The 12738-nt window shown below is 45.6% G+C and overlaps 1 protein-coding gene across 2 annotated transcripts in view; it reads left to right on the forward strand.

Annotated features, from left to right (window-relative positions):
* Positions 1-11924, forward strand: part of EPHA1 (EPH receptor A1) — a 35296-nt gene extending 23372 nt beyond the window's left edge. For both annotated transcript variants that reach the window (XM_069786038.1, XM_069786039.1), the window contains exons 6-18: positions 594-926; positions 2164-2288; positions 2393-2552; positions 5103-5199; positions 6000-6055; positions 6332-6454; positions 6549-6734; positions 7179-7240; positions 7627-7836; positions 8528-8677; positions 9329-9522; positions 9842-9997; positions 10881-11924. In XM_069786038.1, coding sequence (XP_069642139.1) covers positions 594-926; positions 2164-2288; positions 2393-2552; positions 5103-5199; positions 6000-6055; positions 6332-6454; positions 6549-6734; positions 7179-7240; positions 7627-7836; positions 8528-8677; positions 9329-9522; positions 9842-9997; positions 10881-10959 — 1931 coding nt within the window. In that variant the 3' untranslated portion in view covers positions 10960-11924. The remainder of the gene's footprint in view (positions 1-593; positions 927-2163; positions 2289-2392; positions 2553-5102; positions 5200-5999; positions 6056-6331; positions 6455-6548; positions 6735-7178; positions 7241-7626; positions 7837-8527; positions 8678-9328; positions 9523-9841; positions 9998-10880) is intronic.
* Positions 11925-12738: the final 814 nt, after the last annotated feature.

A 12738-nucleotide genomic window follows, 5' to 3' on the forward strand; every position in this document is an offset into this window, starting at 1 on the left:
GGGCTGGAACACCTCTCATAATGAAGGAAGTCTGAGAGAGTTGGGGTTGTTCAGCCTGGAGAAGAGAGGGCTCTGGGGAGATCTTATTGCAGCCTTTTAATACTTAAAGGGCATGTATAAGAAAGATGGAGAAAGACTCTTTACTGTGGCCTGTAGTGACAGGACAAGGGGCAACGGTTTTAAACTGAAAGAGAGTAGATTTAGATGGGGCATATGGAAGACATTTTTTACAGTGGTGAGACACTGGAGCAGGTTGCCCAGAGAAGCTGGGGATGCCCCATCGTTGGAAGTGTTCGAGGTCAGGTTGGATGGGGCTTCGAGCAACCTGATGTAGTGAAAGATGTCCCTGCCCACGGCAGTGGGGTTGGACTAGATGATCTGTAAAGGTCCTTTCCAAGCCAAACCGTTCCATGATTCTGTGAACAAGGAGATGGGAGGAAACAAAATGTTGGGAAATGGGGATGAGAGATCAGAGAGGCAGAGACTGGGGCGGACAGAGGGCTCCGTTCGAAATGCATCAGCAGGTGGGAAACTGCCGGAGTACTTTGGGTATTAACAGCTGGCTCTAATACTTTCTTTCATGCTTCTTGTAGGCCCCCCCTCAGCTCCCCGCAATGTCAGCTTCTCCCTTATTGGCACGCAGCTGAGTCTGTGGTGGCAGCCACCCAGTGACCACGGTGGGCGAAAGGACCTGACTTACACGGTCTTCTGTCAGCGCTGCCATTTCCCGTCGTGTGAGCCCTGTGAGCCTGGTGTGGTATTCTCCCCCAGTGCTTCTGGTCTCACTAAACCTGCTGTGGACGTGGACGGCCTAGAAGCTTACACCAACTACACATTTGCTGTGGAAGCCCATAATGGTGTCTCAGGAATGGGACCTGCTCCACAGAGAACTGCTTCAGCTGTCTGGGTTGCAGTTGGACATGCAGGTTAGCAGAAGCAGAGAGAAGTTCTTCCTGCTCATCGGGAAAAGGAAGAGGAATCTCTGTGAATGTTTAAGCTTTCTCCACCTTCTCCTTCTGTCTGCCACATGTGTTAGTATGGTATGATAAGGACTGTAAGGTACCTCTGCCTCTGGCATGTAAAGTCCATCAGTCATATTCCTTGCAAGTCAAACCAGCGGTAATCATTGCCCACCAAGAGCTATGAATCTGCCAAGGACTTAAGAGAGGTGAGGAGGGTAAAGCCCTCCCTGTCATACACTAGTGTAGTCCAGCCTAAGTGCTGTTACCTGTGTGACAGGAAGAACGGGGACCGTGGCGTGAAATATTTCGCGTGACTCAGATATTGCAAAAAATCCGACCAAACACAATAGAAACCCTGCTGTAACTGGGGGTGTGGAAAAAAAGCTTTGAAAGCCTGGAGAAATGAGGATGTTAAAAACATGCGAGTTCTTGACACATTTCTCAAGCTGTCTAGTTTGGCTGTCCTGTGATTACTTTCCAGAGTGCTGTGAAGCATGATTATAGAAAAGTGACATCACAGTGCTCAACAGCCCTTGGTGCTTTCCCCAAGTTCTGATTTAGTGACAAAATACGACTTTTCTTCCTGATGCTATGCAGGGGCAGCACAACTCCGAGCTAGAAAAGCAGAGCTACTTTTGGCTCGCCTCATCACTTCCCGGTGATGATGAACGACAAGGAGAGAACCAGGCTTGACTCTTCAGTCCTTGCAGACTGTTGAGAATTACCTTTTTATTCATGAACAGCATGTACTCGCAGTCAGCTGAGAGATTTTGAGCATTGAATTTCACTGTACCCTTACGAAATGGAGCTGCATTCATAAATCACGTAGGATAGTTGTGTTACTGCTGCTGTAAGAGCATAAAATCCTAACGTTTTTATTTCAGATCGAACGCTTTCAGTGCAGTGCTGCGTTAAATGTAATTTCTTGGAACACTGATTTTGTTTTGAGGGCCAAGCAAAGTTATGCTTCCACTGTTGGGGTAGAAGCATACTATTCACGGAAAGCAATTAATTGCAACCGGAGACCTCATTTCCCTTTCAGCACAGAAGAGAAAGATGAGGGAGTGGCAGTGGCAATGAGAGCCAGTTCCAGTTGCATGGTATGACCAGAGAAGGAAAGAGAGAGCTTCTGGTGGAGAGCGGCCCTAGTCTGCATTCTGTTTGTATTTCTTCCTGACGTTCTCTGTTCTCCCCCCGGCAGCTCCGGTGACAGTATCCCAGTTTATCCTGACACAGAGAGATGACAGCAGTCTTTCTGTTTCTTGGCTTGCCCCGCGGCAGCGTAGCCGGACCTCGGTGGAGTATGAGGTCATGTTCTTTGAGAAGGTGACGCCTGCCTTGTCCGTTCTTCCCCCTTTCACCCTAAGGGGTGGAAAAGTCCTCTTTGTTCAGTGTGCGTTCGTTACTTTGACCCGGTCTGATTTCCGCAGGGAGAGGAGGCACGTTACACAGTGAAGCACCTTATTGAGCCCAACGTCACTCTGAGAGACCTGCAGCCAGACACAGCCTACCTGCTCCGTGTGAGATCCATCACACCCCTCGGCCCGGGGCCCTACTCCCCAGAGCAGGAATTCCGCACCCTTCCGCCAGGTAAAAGGGAACCACTGGTGTCTACCTCACTGGGGAGACACTCACTTCTCCGTCAGATTGTATATTCACATGGTACACGGATCTCTCCTGGTGTTCTGCTAGCTGCGAGGCACAGGCACCATGCTCCTGAGTTCCTTGTCACCAGGGCCAAGCCTGTTGCTTTGTAAAAATGTAGAACAAGGAGACATCTGCCCTGTTTCCTTGCTCTCATATAAAATCCGCTCGTACTTTCCTGTTCAGAACTGATCAGTCTCAGGTTTGTGTGTTGTACTGGCAAACTACGTAACCAGCTCTTCGTCTAGTTCTCCTGAAAGACGTTTTTATTCTGGCTAGTGTTTCCAAGTTCGAATTTTGGCAAAATGGTTACCGTATGCCTCCTTTTGTGTGGAAGTTACTAGTGAAAAGGAGAACTCAAAGGACCTCACCACTATTTTTTTCCAGCTTTGTCATTTCCACTGTATGTAGTGCAGCCCCTGAATGTAACTCTGCCCAAAAAGGTGGTGTGTGCCGCTGAAAAAAGTTCACCAAAGCATGAAGTGTAGAAGGCCAAGCTGTTGAGGCCACAAGAAGACCTTTCTCCTGTGTTGGAGAGCATCTCATACAGACCTCACATCCGACCTCCTCTTTCCCTGGGTTACCCAGAGGCTTCCCCTTTATCAAAAGTTTTCTATAACGGAGTTTGCTCTCTCTTCATTCCACACATTCACAGGTCTTCCTATTGATCCTGTGGATAATTTTAGAAATACATCCATTGAAATGATGCCTTTGAGAGGCTAGTGTTACTGTCATGAAATAAGGACATGGAAGAAACCAAAGGCATGCCTTAATGTAACTACTGTGTAAAAGCTGATAAGGAGTTGTGATACTGTGATTGGAATATAATTTAAAGATTGGGCTTTTTTTGGCACCAGGAGCCTTTGGTAAAATTTTCATGAAGTTGCAGTGCCAAATGATAATGACATAAATGATCTTTAACCAACAGAATAATGTACCACAGGGGTTCTGTGGAAAATATGTAAGTTAACATGTACCTTAGATGGTTTTGATTGTAAAAGAACATGTTAGAAAATACTTTCATCAATATATTTTTTTAAATAGAAGTTGATCACCTCATCATGCCAAGACAAAGGTATTTTGAATATGAAAGGGATTAAAAAGAAGTGCCAGCAAGGTTTCATTTGGTGGGAGTTCTTCTTTGATAATACTGGAAGCCTTGTTTAGCTGTAATGGTCTAGAGATATTGGTGGAACAAGATTTGCAGGGAGAGGCAATTTTTTTTAATCTGAATTTGAGAATTTAGATCTCTTAATTTCCTGCAGAAGTCCTATGTACCTAAAACTTTGTCCATTTTATTAATAAAAGATATTATTTCACCTTCCAAATCTTGCCTTGTTGATTTTAACAAAAAAGAACATTAGCTCTGCCTCTTGATTTCTGCATAACTAAGCCGGTGATTTTAATAAATTTGGTGGCATGAGTCAGCATCAAATTGAACAAGAATAACAAGTGTTAATTAGGCTTTACAGATGCTGACCATTGGACTGGATGTTAGGAAACACTTCCAGACACAGTTGTCTGTGTCACGCAAGCTGTTCCTTGCTTTAAAATCTGCTCGTTTATTGAAACAATTTCTTTAGGAATTTTCTTTCTTCTGGATGGTTTCCTAAATCTCTTTAGTGAAAATATAAAAAAATGTAGATTCTCATTAGATATGGATATGAACACTTTTCATTAAGGTATTTTTAAGTTTTTTAAATAGTTTTTTAAGTTATGGGAAATAAGGTTTAAAAACACATTCTTCACCAATGGAGGTCATTTAGCACTTACTCTGATGAATTCAAATATACTGTATGGAAATGGATGGCTTTAGCTTGAGAATCTAAATGGAAGAAGACAAGCTGTGTTATGTGAAAGCTATCTGAATGCTGTCCAACCACAAAAATGAAACCACCTGACGCTTATTTTTGAGAAAGCAGGAATATGATGTTAGACTGCAAGTTCCAAAGTCAATACTTGCTTGTTTCAAAAGTCTGAAGCAGACAGTGGCATCAGTCAAGGTAATTAGGTAAAGGACCAACCCCTGATGATATAGATGGAAGGGGAGGGGGAAATTACTTCTGTAAACGAGAAGAGAGTCAAGTTAGACTGCGGGGGAAAATCATGTCTTTGCTGTGCCGTAGTCTGAATCAACTACTGAGCAGAGAGAAGGGTCTGATCTGAAAGAGTAGCTGGAGAGGAGTGGGAGGGAAGGAACAGCTGTTCTTCATTTCTGAAAGTGTCATGGAATTTATGTGGGAAATCAGGCATAGGGATAAATTACTCAACTGGAAGGCCAAGACTGTAGACAAGAGTCAAGCCGCTACCCACCAGAAGGTGCTCCGTGCACACGAATAACAGTACGATAGGACTCAAATCTGGTGGCTCTGCTGCTTGGAAGGCAAATGGCCATAGCTTACCTAATACCATTGGCTGGTAGAAGCTGGCTGCTACATTCCAGACAAATAGTTCTTGGTCTTTTAAATGATATGGCCTTTCTCTTTGTTTCTGCAGACACGGGAGCTCTGTCTGGTGGAGTCATGGTCTCTATTGTCTTCGGAATTCTACTATTTATTGGGCTGTTTCTGGGACTTTTCATCTTTCGGCGAAAGTAAGTGTTGATTTTTGGTATTGAAAAAAGTATAGATGTAGGAATAGCTGAGCTATGGGAGCTTGAGAAAGGGAGGGAGGCCCTGATTTCTGACAGGATATTGGATAGGTAGAGGTTAGTTAGAGAAGAAGGAGTAAGACCAGTGTGCTGCGGCAAGATGGAATGAGTCTTGGTAAGTAATTTCGATTAGCAGGATTGGAGGGATTGATACATCTGTAAGATAATGCTTGCTGCTGAGGACAGAGGAAAATGTGGTAATTTCTCAGTTTTGTTATAATCCAGCACTATCATACTGTTATCATGACAGATGAATAAAAATATTGTTATGGTACAATCGTTTCTATAGCTGCTGATCAATTAAGGGGGCAATACATGTATCGAGTCATTTCAAACTATTTTCCGTATACCATTACTTTAGTGGTCCTCTACCCAGATACAAAATTCTATTTCATTTCTAAATGTCTATAAGGCTGCTATTGTTTGGTTTTAAGAAGATCAGGTTTTGCGCTGAAAGTGTACAGAAAACATAAAATAAATAGAAATACATCTGTAATTCAGCAAGCAGAAGGATGAACAAAACTACCTGCATGGAAACAAAGCTCCAATTCTAAATGTAGACGAAGCATCACATTTTCTTGCTAGCTGTACTCTACCAGGCAGGTGCAGTGTCTGGTTCCACTTTGCTCTGTGCTACTCTGAACTGTGTCCCTGACCAGCTAGGGCAGACACCCTGGAAGTCTTGCTTTTCTCTTTGCTATCTGCTGACCGTTTTATTTTTATGACTGCTTCTTATGTTCCAGGCAGGCTCGTCGGAGACAAGCACGGCCAGATTACAATACTTCTGGCTTTGATCGAGGTGAGCTTCAAAGGGGTAGTAGAACCAGGGAGAAGCCTGGAATGGGTCGGAAGGAATGAAAAGAAGCAGTAGTTTCAAACCAGACACTGGCATGGATTTTCTGATGTAATTTGCCTCTTCCAATAACAGCTCTAGTCTTCAATGTATGTTTGGTGGATTTGTTTACTGCCATTGTCAGAATCCTATGGATTCACCTCTGCTTCTGTAGCTTTGCCCTACGAAGCTTGTCCAAAGAGTTGACAGGTTAATTTACTCTTTTGTTTCCCTTTACCGCAGAGAAGGTCTGGTTGAAGCCCTATGTAGACCTGCAACCGTATGATGACCCCAGCAGAGGGGTACTGGAATTCACTAAGGAACTGGACGTCTCTTGTGTCACTATGGAGAATGTGATTGGAGAGGGTGAGTTACTTGTTGCTCTCCCCATCTTCCACACTCTTATTTTGCTGCCTATTCCCAAGTTCATCTGTGACCTTTTGCCTCTGGTTGTCCTCAGGGGAGTTTGGGGAGGTCTATCGTGGGTCCCTGCGGCTCCCAGGGAAAGAACGTATTGTGGTTGCCATCAAGACCCTGAAGTCGACATATTCAGACTCCCAGTGGTGGAACTTTCTACGTGAGGCAACAATTATGGGGCAATTCAATCACCCGAACATTGTGCGACTGGAAGGAGTTGTCACCAAAAGTAAGAGTGTGCGGGAGAGAATCCTGGAATGAAAGCAGAAACTGGCACATTTCTCAGACCTTTCTTAGAGAGGATGCTGTCAGAGAAGCTGTGCTTGGAGAAGACAGGCATTGTCATGTTAGCCTGTGGCAGAGAATGAGGAAGGGAGGAGAGGTGTGGATTTCCAACAGAGTCATGAGGCAGTGTGAGGAGAGGTCTTCTTGGATTGGTGAGTGGATAAGAAGTTGGGATAGTGTAAGGGATGCTGTGAGGTTATATGTGTGACACAAGGAATACGAAACCATTGGGGGAGGCGTAAGGAGAAGCGTCAGCCAGCTGTGCCAGTGGAGTAGGGATGTTGGCTGGGGTTGGATATGGTTCTCTGTGTTGGGGCAATGTGGAGAGCATTGAAAGGCAAGAGCAGGAGAATTACAAAAAGGCTGACACCTTCTTGTCTTCTTCAAGGGAGGCCAATGATGATCATCACTGAGTATATGGAGAATGGAGCGCTGGATACCTTCCTCCGGGTGAGAGACCCCAATCTGTAGTAGGCTTGTGTACTGCTGGAACTTGCACTTGACCTGGATTTAGGACCCTAGAAATAAGATCCAGGCATCCACTTACTTTCTGCTTACTAACATGTCCAGTCTCAGCAGTTGAAGCTTGATGCCATCCAGTTTGGTCAGTGTCCAGAGTGCTGTCTTTGGCAGTTGGAGTGCAGATGCCTAATGATGACTCTGGAGACCACTACCAGTCCCTTAGTGAGAATCTGTTGGGTCCTTTGGGTTGCAGCATTGCCTTTTTCCTTGTTCACCAAATGCCCGCTTTTACAAGTTGGTAAGGCCAGTAACTAGAAACCAAGCAGATTGATGTCACTTGACCAGGATCTTCTCTCACCACTTCTTCCATGCAGGAGAATGAGGAAAAATTTAGCTCTGTGCAGCTCGTGAGCATGCTGCAGGGAATAGCCTCTGGCATGACCTACCTTTCAGAACACAACTACGTGCACCGGGATCTGGCCGCTCGCAACATCCTGGTAACACGCAGTCTTCAATGCAAGGTGTCTGACTTTGGTCTTTCCCGAATATTGGAGAATGATGCAGAGGGAACCTATGAAACGAAGGTAATGCAAAAACAATCTTTCACTCTTGTAAATGAACTGTAGTCTCAGGGCGATTGGAATTCTGCCAGATAAGAATGACAGAATTTCTTCAAAATAGGAAACAGCAGATGGGGGCGAGGGGGAGATTTGGATGGAAAATCTCTGAGGAAAATCTCTGGGAAAACCCATAGTAAAACTGCGAGTCACAGTGTGGATAATTTGGAAGGTGGTACTTTTCTGTCTGGAGTCCATGTTGATTTTGTTTGCAAAGAGATTCAGAGGGATTGTGGTTTTGAAAAGAGAAGCAAAATAAGAGGTCTGATCTTTTGGACTCAACTAAATCTAGCTTTGAAGACAGCCCTGTTCTGTGATCAGGGGTTTGGACTAGAGACATCTACAGGTCCCTTTCAATGAAAGTTCGAATGATTCTAATGTCAGGTGTCATGCAAAATAGGGCTGTGACTGGTGTCAGGTTCTTAATTCCACAGCAGTGGTTTTGCGTAGCATTCAACTGAACAGGGGCTTAAACTCGTTCACTTTCCAAGAACATTTCTGTCCTTTTGAGAAATTTCCCCAGGGGTGGTTACATGTCACTTCAAGTGAAGCAGGCCCAGTCTTTGAACCACTTTTTGTAAGCTCCTTGCATGGAAGTACTGGAGAAATACAACTCAATGATACATGCTGGATACACTATGTGTCTGCTCTTTCACAGGGTGGTAAGATTCCCATCCGATGGACAGCCCCAGAAGCCATTGCTCATCGGATTTTCACATCAGCCAGTGATGTCTGGAGCTTTGGAATTGTCATGTGGGAGGTGCTGTCATTTGGTGACAAGCCATATGGGAACATGACCAATCAAGAGGTAACAGACACTGAGCTCAAGTACTGTAGATCTCCCTCAGCCTGCAGTCTTGACATTCTTTTGAGCACATAACTACTATGTCTCCCTCCCTGCTAAAAATCAATGCAACCAAGTCAAGGGCAGTAAGTGTTTGGGCCTCTGAACCACGTTCAGGTGTCAACAGCAGTGTGCTGAATTAAAGACTGGTTAAATCAGTCATGGCCTTTGGGTCTGGAGATGGTTTCTTTCTCTTCTTCCTCTGGCTCTGGACTGTTATGTCTGGTCTCATTCCAGGTTCAGCACATCGGTGAGGTTAGCGCATGCTGTTGAAACTATTCCTCAGAGTCTGGTTCCCCTTTTCTCACCGGGCCTGTGCTGGGATCATTTGGTCCTCACTTCTCATGAACCCATGCCCTGAATGGCAAATGGGAGCTAAGCGAGTAAAGGATTGAAAGTACATGCATATGCCACTTCACTTTTTGACATCCCTTAGGTCCCCTGATCCTTTGCTGTGCTGCCCAAACCCTACTTCACACACGTGTAATCTGCTTCAACCCCTCCCTGACTGCACGCCGTGCAAAATGGTGAACTGCCCGCTCCCAGCCCCGCAGAGGTCTCCGCTCTTCTTTCACGCTCTCCGCTCTTGGCCAGATTTGTGTGTCCTCTGTGCAGGTGATGAAAAGCTTGGAGGACGGGTACCGGCTCCCCCCACCTGTGGACTGCCCATCTATCCTCTATGAGCTCATGAAGAGCTGTTGGTCACACGATCGGATGAGGAGGCCTCATTTTCAGGAAATCCGGGCACAGCTGCAACACTTCATCTCAAGTCCCCAGCTCCTCCGGCCCGTCGCAGACTTTGACCCCAGGTAAGCAGGCTGTCACTGGAGGAGGAGAGGTTAACTGGGAGATTTTTCACCTCCCTGGCTCCAGCAGACGGAGAGTTGGTGCTAGCGATGCAGGCTGGCAAGAGGCACCTTGACTGCTCTGTGCGCAGAAGAAAGCGGCCGTCTCTCCGTCGTGGTGACGGAGGGCATGGCCATTGGCCTGGGCAGTCTGGCCTCGCTCTGCAGAGAGCAGATAAGTTGGCCTAGCCCTGGCAGAGGGTGCTTGCCCTTTTGCTACTGTCTCATAGTACTGGCCATTTAAGGTATTTGCAAGGCTAATGAGGGTTTTATCTATCTTTAGGGTAACGCTCCGGCTCCCCAGCTGCAGTGGATCTGATGGGATCCCCTATCGATCCATCCCCGAGTGGCTGGAATCCATTCGGATGAAGCGCTACATCTCCAACTTCCGCACTGCCGGCCTGGACACCATGGAGTCCATTCTGGAGCTCACTGCTGAGTAAGGGCAGGATAAGCTCCCCCAGGGCACCCCAGGCTATGCTGCTAACAGCTGTGTCGCTGCTATCTGAACTGGCACTCGTATTTACTTGGAAGGCTTCTCTCCGTCCTTCTCTATACAGTTACATGGAAATGGACTGGCTTCTTGCCCTAAAAGGGAAGAATCAACCCAGAAGAATTGGGATCAGCCCAAACTGTGAGACTAATTCCCTAACTATCCATGCTTGAGGCTCTTCAGGGGCCTGTGTTGCTCTGAACTCACATCAGACACAAACAGCAAAGGGAAGCAATAGGCGGCAGACAGTTCTCTAACCTGACCATCTCCCCACCCTTGCAGGAGTTTATAAGATAATTTTCTTGCCTTGAATTCCACATGGGCTAGTGATATCCCTCCCTCCCCCATCAGCCAGGCACTGTTCTATCATAGAGCAAAGTCCTTCTGGGCTCCTTAGGAGGACTCGGATGCTTTACCAACCCAGCTGTGCTCCATTGTAGGGTCAGGGACATATGTAACTGCCCTGGCTGGAGCTGGCTATAAAGCAAATGAGCAGGCACAGAGCAGGGACAGACCTCCTAAAGGGTTGAGCCGTGGCCCCTATCACAAGCTGACATGGACAGAGTCCTGATTTAATGGGAGCACAGGCCTGGGCGTGAGGTGGGAGAAGCCAGTTGACTGGGTGGGCAGAGGTAGCTGGGGAAGGGCAGGAACATCTAGAAGTTTCTTTTCTCTAGAGAAAAGGTAGGCAGAGGAGGAGGAGGCACTGAGGGAAAGGAAGCTTTCTGAACTAATGCTTGATAACTGTTTCTGCCCTTACCCACATCCCAGTCCCCAAGGAACAAGAACAGCAAGTAATTTTTTTCCTTTCTTTTCCCATTTCCTTCAGGGACTTGAAACAGATGGGAGTGTCACTTCCAGGCCACCAGAAGAGGATCCTGTGTAGCATCCAAGGCTTTAAGGAGTGATCAGTCATTGCTCGCTTAAGCCTGCTAAATGCCCGTTCTTACCAGATATCACTTGGAATCATTCCTATGGCAATTGCTTCCAAATGAGTGACTGGGCCAAGCAGAGCAAAACAGCCGGAACTGAAAAGGCTCATGAGGCAGCACCACCTGCTCTCATTTCTGTTCCCCCTTGCTTTAGCTCTACAGCAGCCATCAGTACGTTTAAGAGCACTGGTCTTAGAAACTGTTCTCAACCCTGTCTTCTGTAGCCTGTTCCGTGCGGCACCAAGTAATTCCTGTAGTCCACGTACTGGAGGTTCAGACCCTCAGTATATGACATGGAAACACAAGGATACCTACAAAGGAGGTTGGGGGTTGGTGGGTAATGTTTTAAGATTGGAGATGAGGGTTCGGATAGACTGGGACATTCAGGGAACATGCACAAGGACACAGGCATGTAGGGATTGGGCCCATTCCCTCCCTGGCATACATCCCTTCTCACTTCAGCAGCCTTCTGTCTTGCTTATTTTACAACAGGAACAAACTATTCAGTCTTTCATAAGGCTGCTGGTAAGGGGTATTTTTTTGAATTCAGCTATTCTTGCCTTAAACACCAACTCATGGTGTACTTCTTTCTTTGGAGGAGAAGCTGGGAGTAGCAGCACACTCTGCTGCCACTTGCATGATCATGTAACCTCAGCATGTTGCTGTTTTGCACATGCACAGTTCAGCGGGGAGATTTACATCTCTCCAACCTGCTTAATATCTTTACTTGTGCCACAGACAGCAAACCCTTCAGGTACTTATTTTTCTCTGCCCCTTTTTAAAACAGAGAATAGTCTTGTTGGCTGGATAGGGTATTTGTAACAGAAAAATGTGTAGGTGGTCTGTCTTATTCCTTCTCTGTGGAGGAAATGTTATTATTTATCAGGTCAAGACAGTTATCAACTGTAAATAATATTTGTAAATAAACCTGTGGCAGAGCAGGCTGTGTTGGAGTTCTTTGGCTTATTTCAAACATGACTGGAACCTTCAGCATATGTATTGTAAATTCCACGTTTAGTTGTTTCAGCCAATGGTCTTTGTCCATTTAACTGCAAATTTCATGTGGAAATGCAGTTGTGTTAGGGTTAAAGGATACATACGCAGCTGGTCACTTCAGACTTCTTTCCTCTAGACCCAGTTACAGCTGTATCCATCCATCAGCAAAGTCCATATTTTTACTGCTCCTGTATTTATTCCTAAACCATGAGAAGTATTGGAAGCTACTGCTGGAGTTTGATGAAATACATGTAAGTAGTACTTCCTTCTCCTGCAGTATAGGCTGTCTGGGGGGGAATCTCTGTCTGTTGTTCCTAAGACTTTCTCCTAACCTGGGAAGAATAGTCACCTCAAGATTTATTTTTCAGTGCTTGAGCAAAGTCTAGGTTGGTGAAGAAGGTGAGTGCTAGCCATTCAGCAATCAGTTAACTTGCTGTAGATAGCTATTAGTGTTTCCATAATTGTATAATGCTCCAAATTCTTCAGGCTACAAATTAACTCTCCTGGGAAGGTCTTGCTTAATGATAAATGACAGAAGGGTTAAGTAGCGGAGAGCTAAAGAACTGCAACTTAAAGCAAGAAGTTTCTATCCAACATGAAAAGCGCAGAGTATATGTAAGGAACCGTAGTATACAGGTACCTCAGTTAACTCAAGTCACTGCAACTGTAGTAAGGGAGACAGCTGACAAGATAAGCTCTTACTGTGAGTCTTGTTAGTATATCACTCTTAGTAATAAGTGTCTTTAACATGAAGTACAG

The sequence above is a fragment of the Haliaeetus albicilla genome, chromosome 6, assembly GCF_947461875.1.
Source record: "Haliaeetus albicilla chromosome 6, bHalAlb1.1, whole genome shotgun sequence".
NCBI lineage: Eukaryota > Metazoa > Chordata > Aves > Accipitriformes > Accipitridae > Haliaeetus > Haliaeetus albicilla.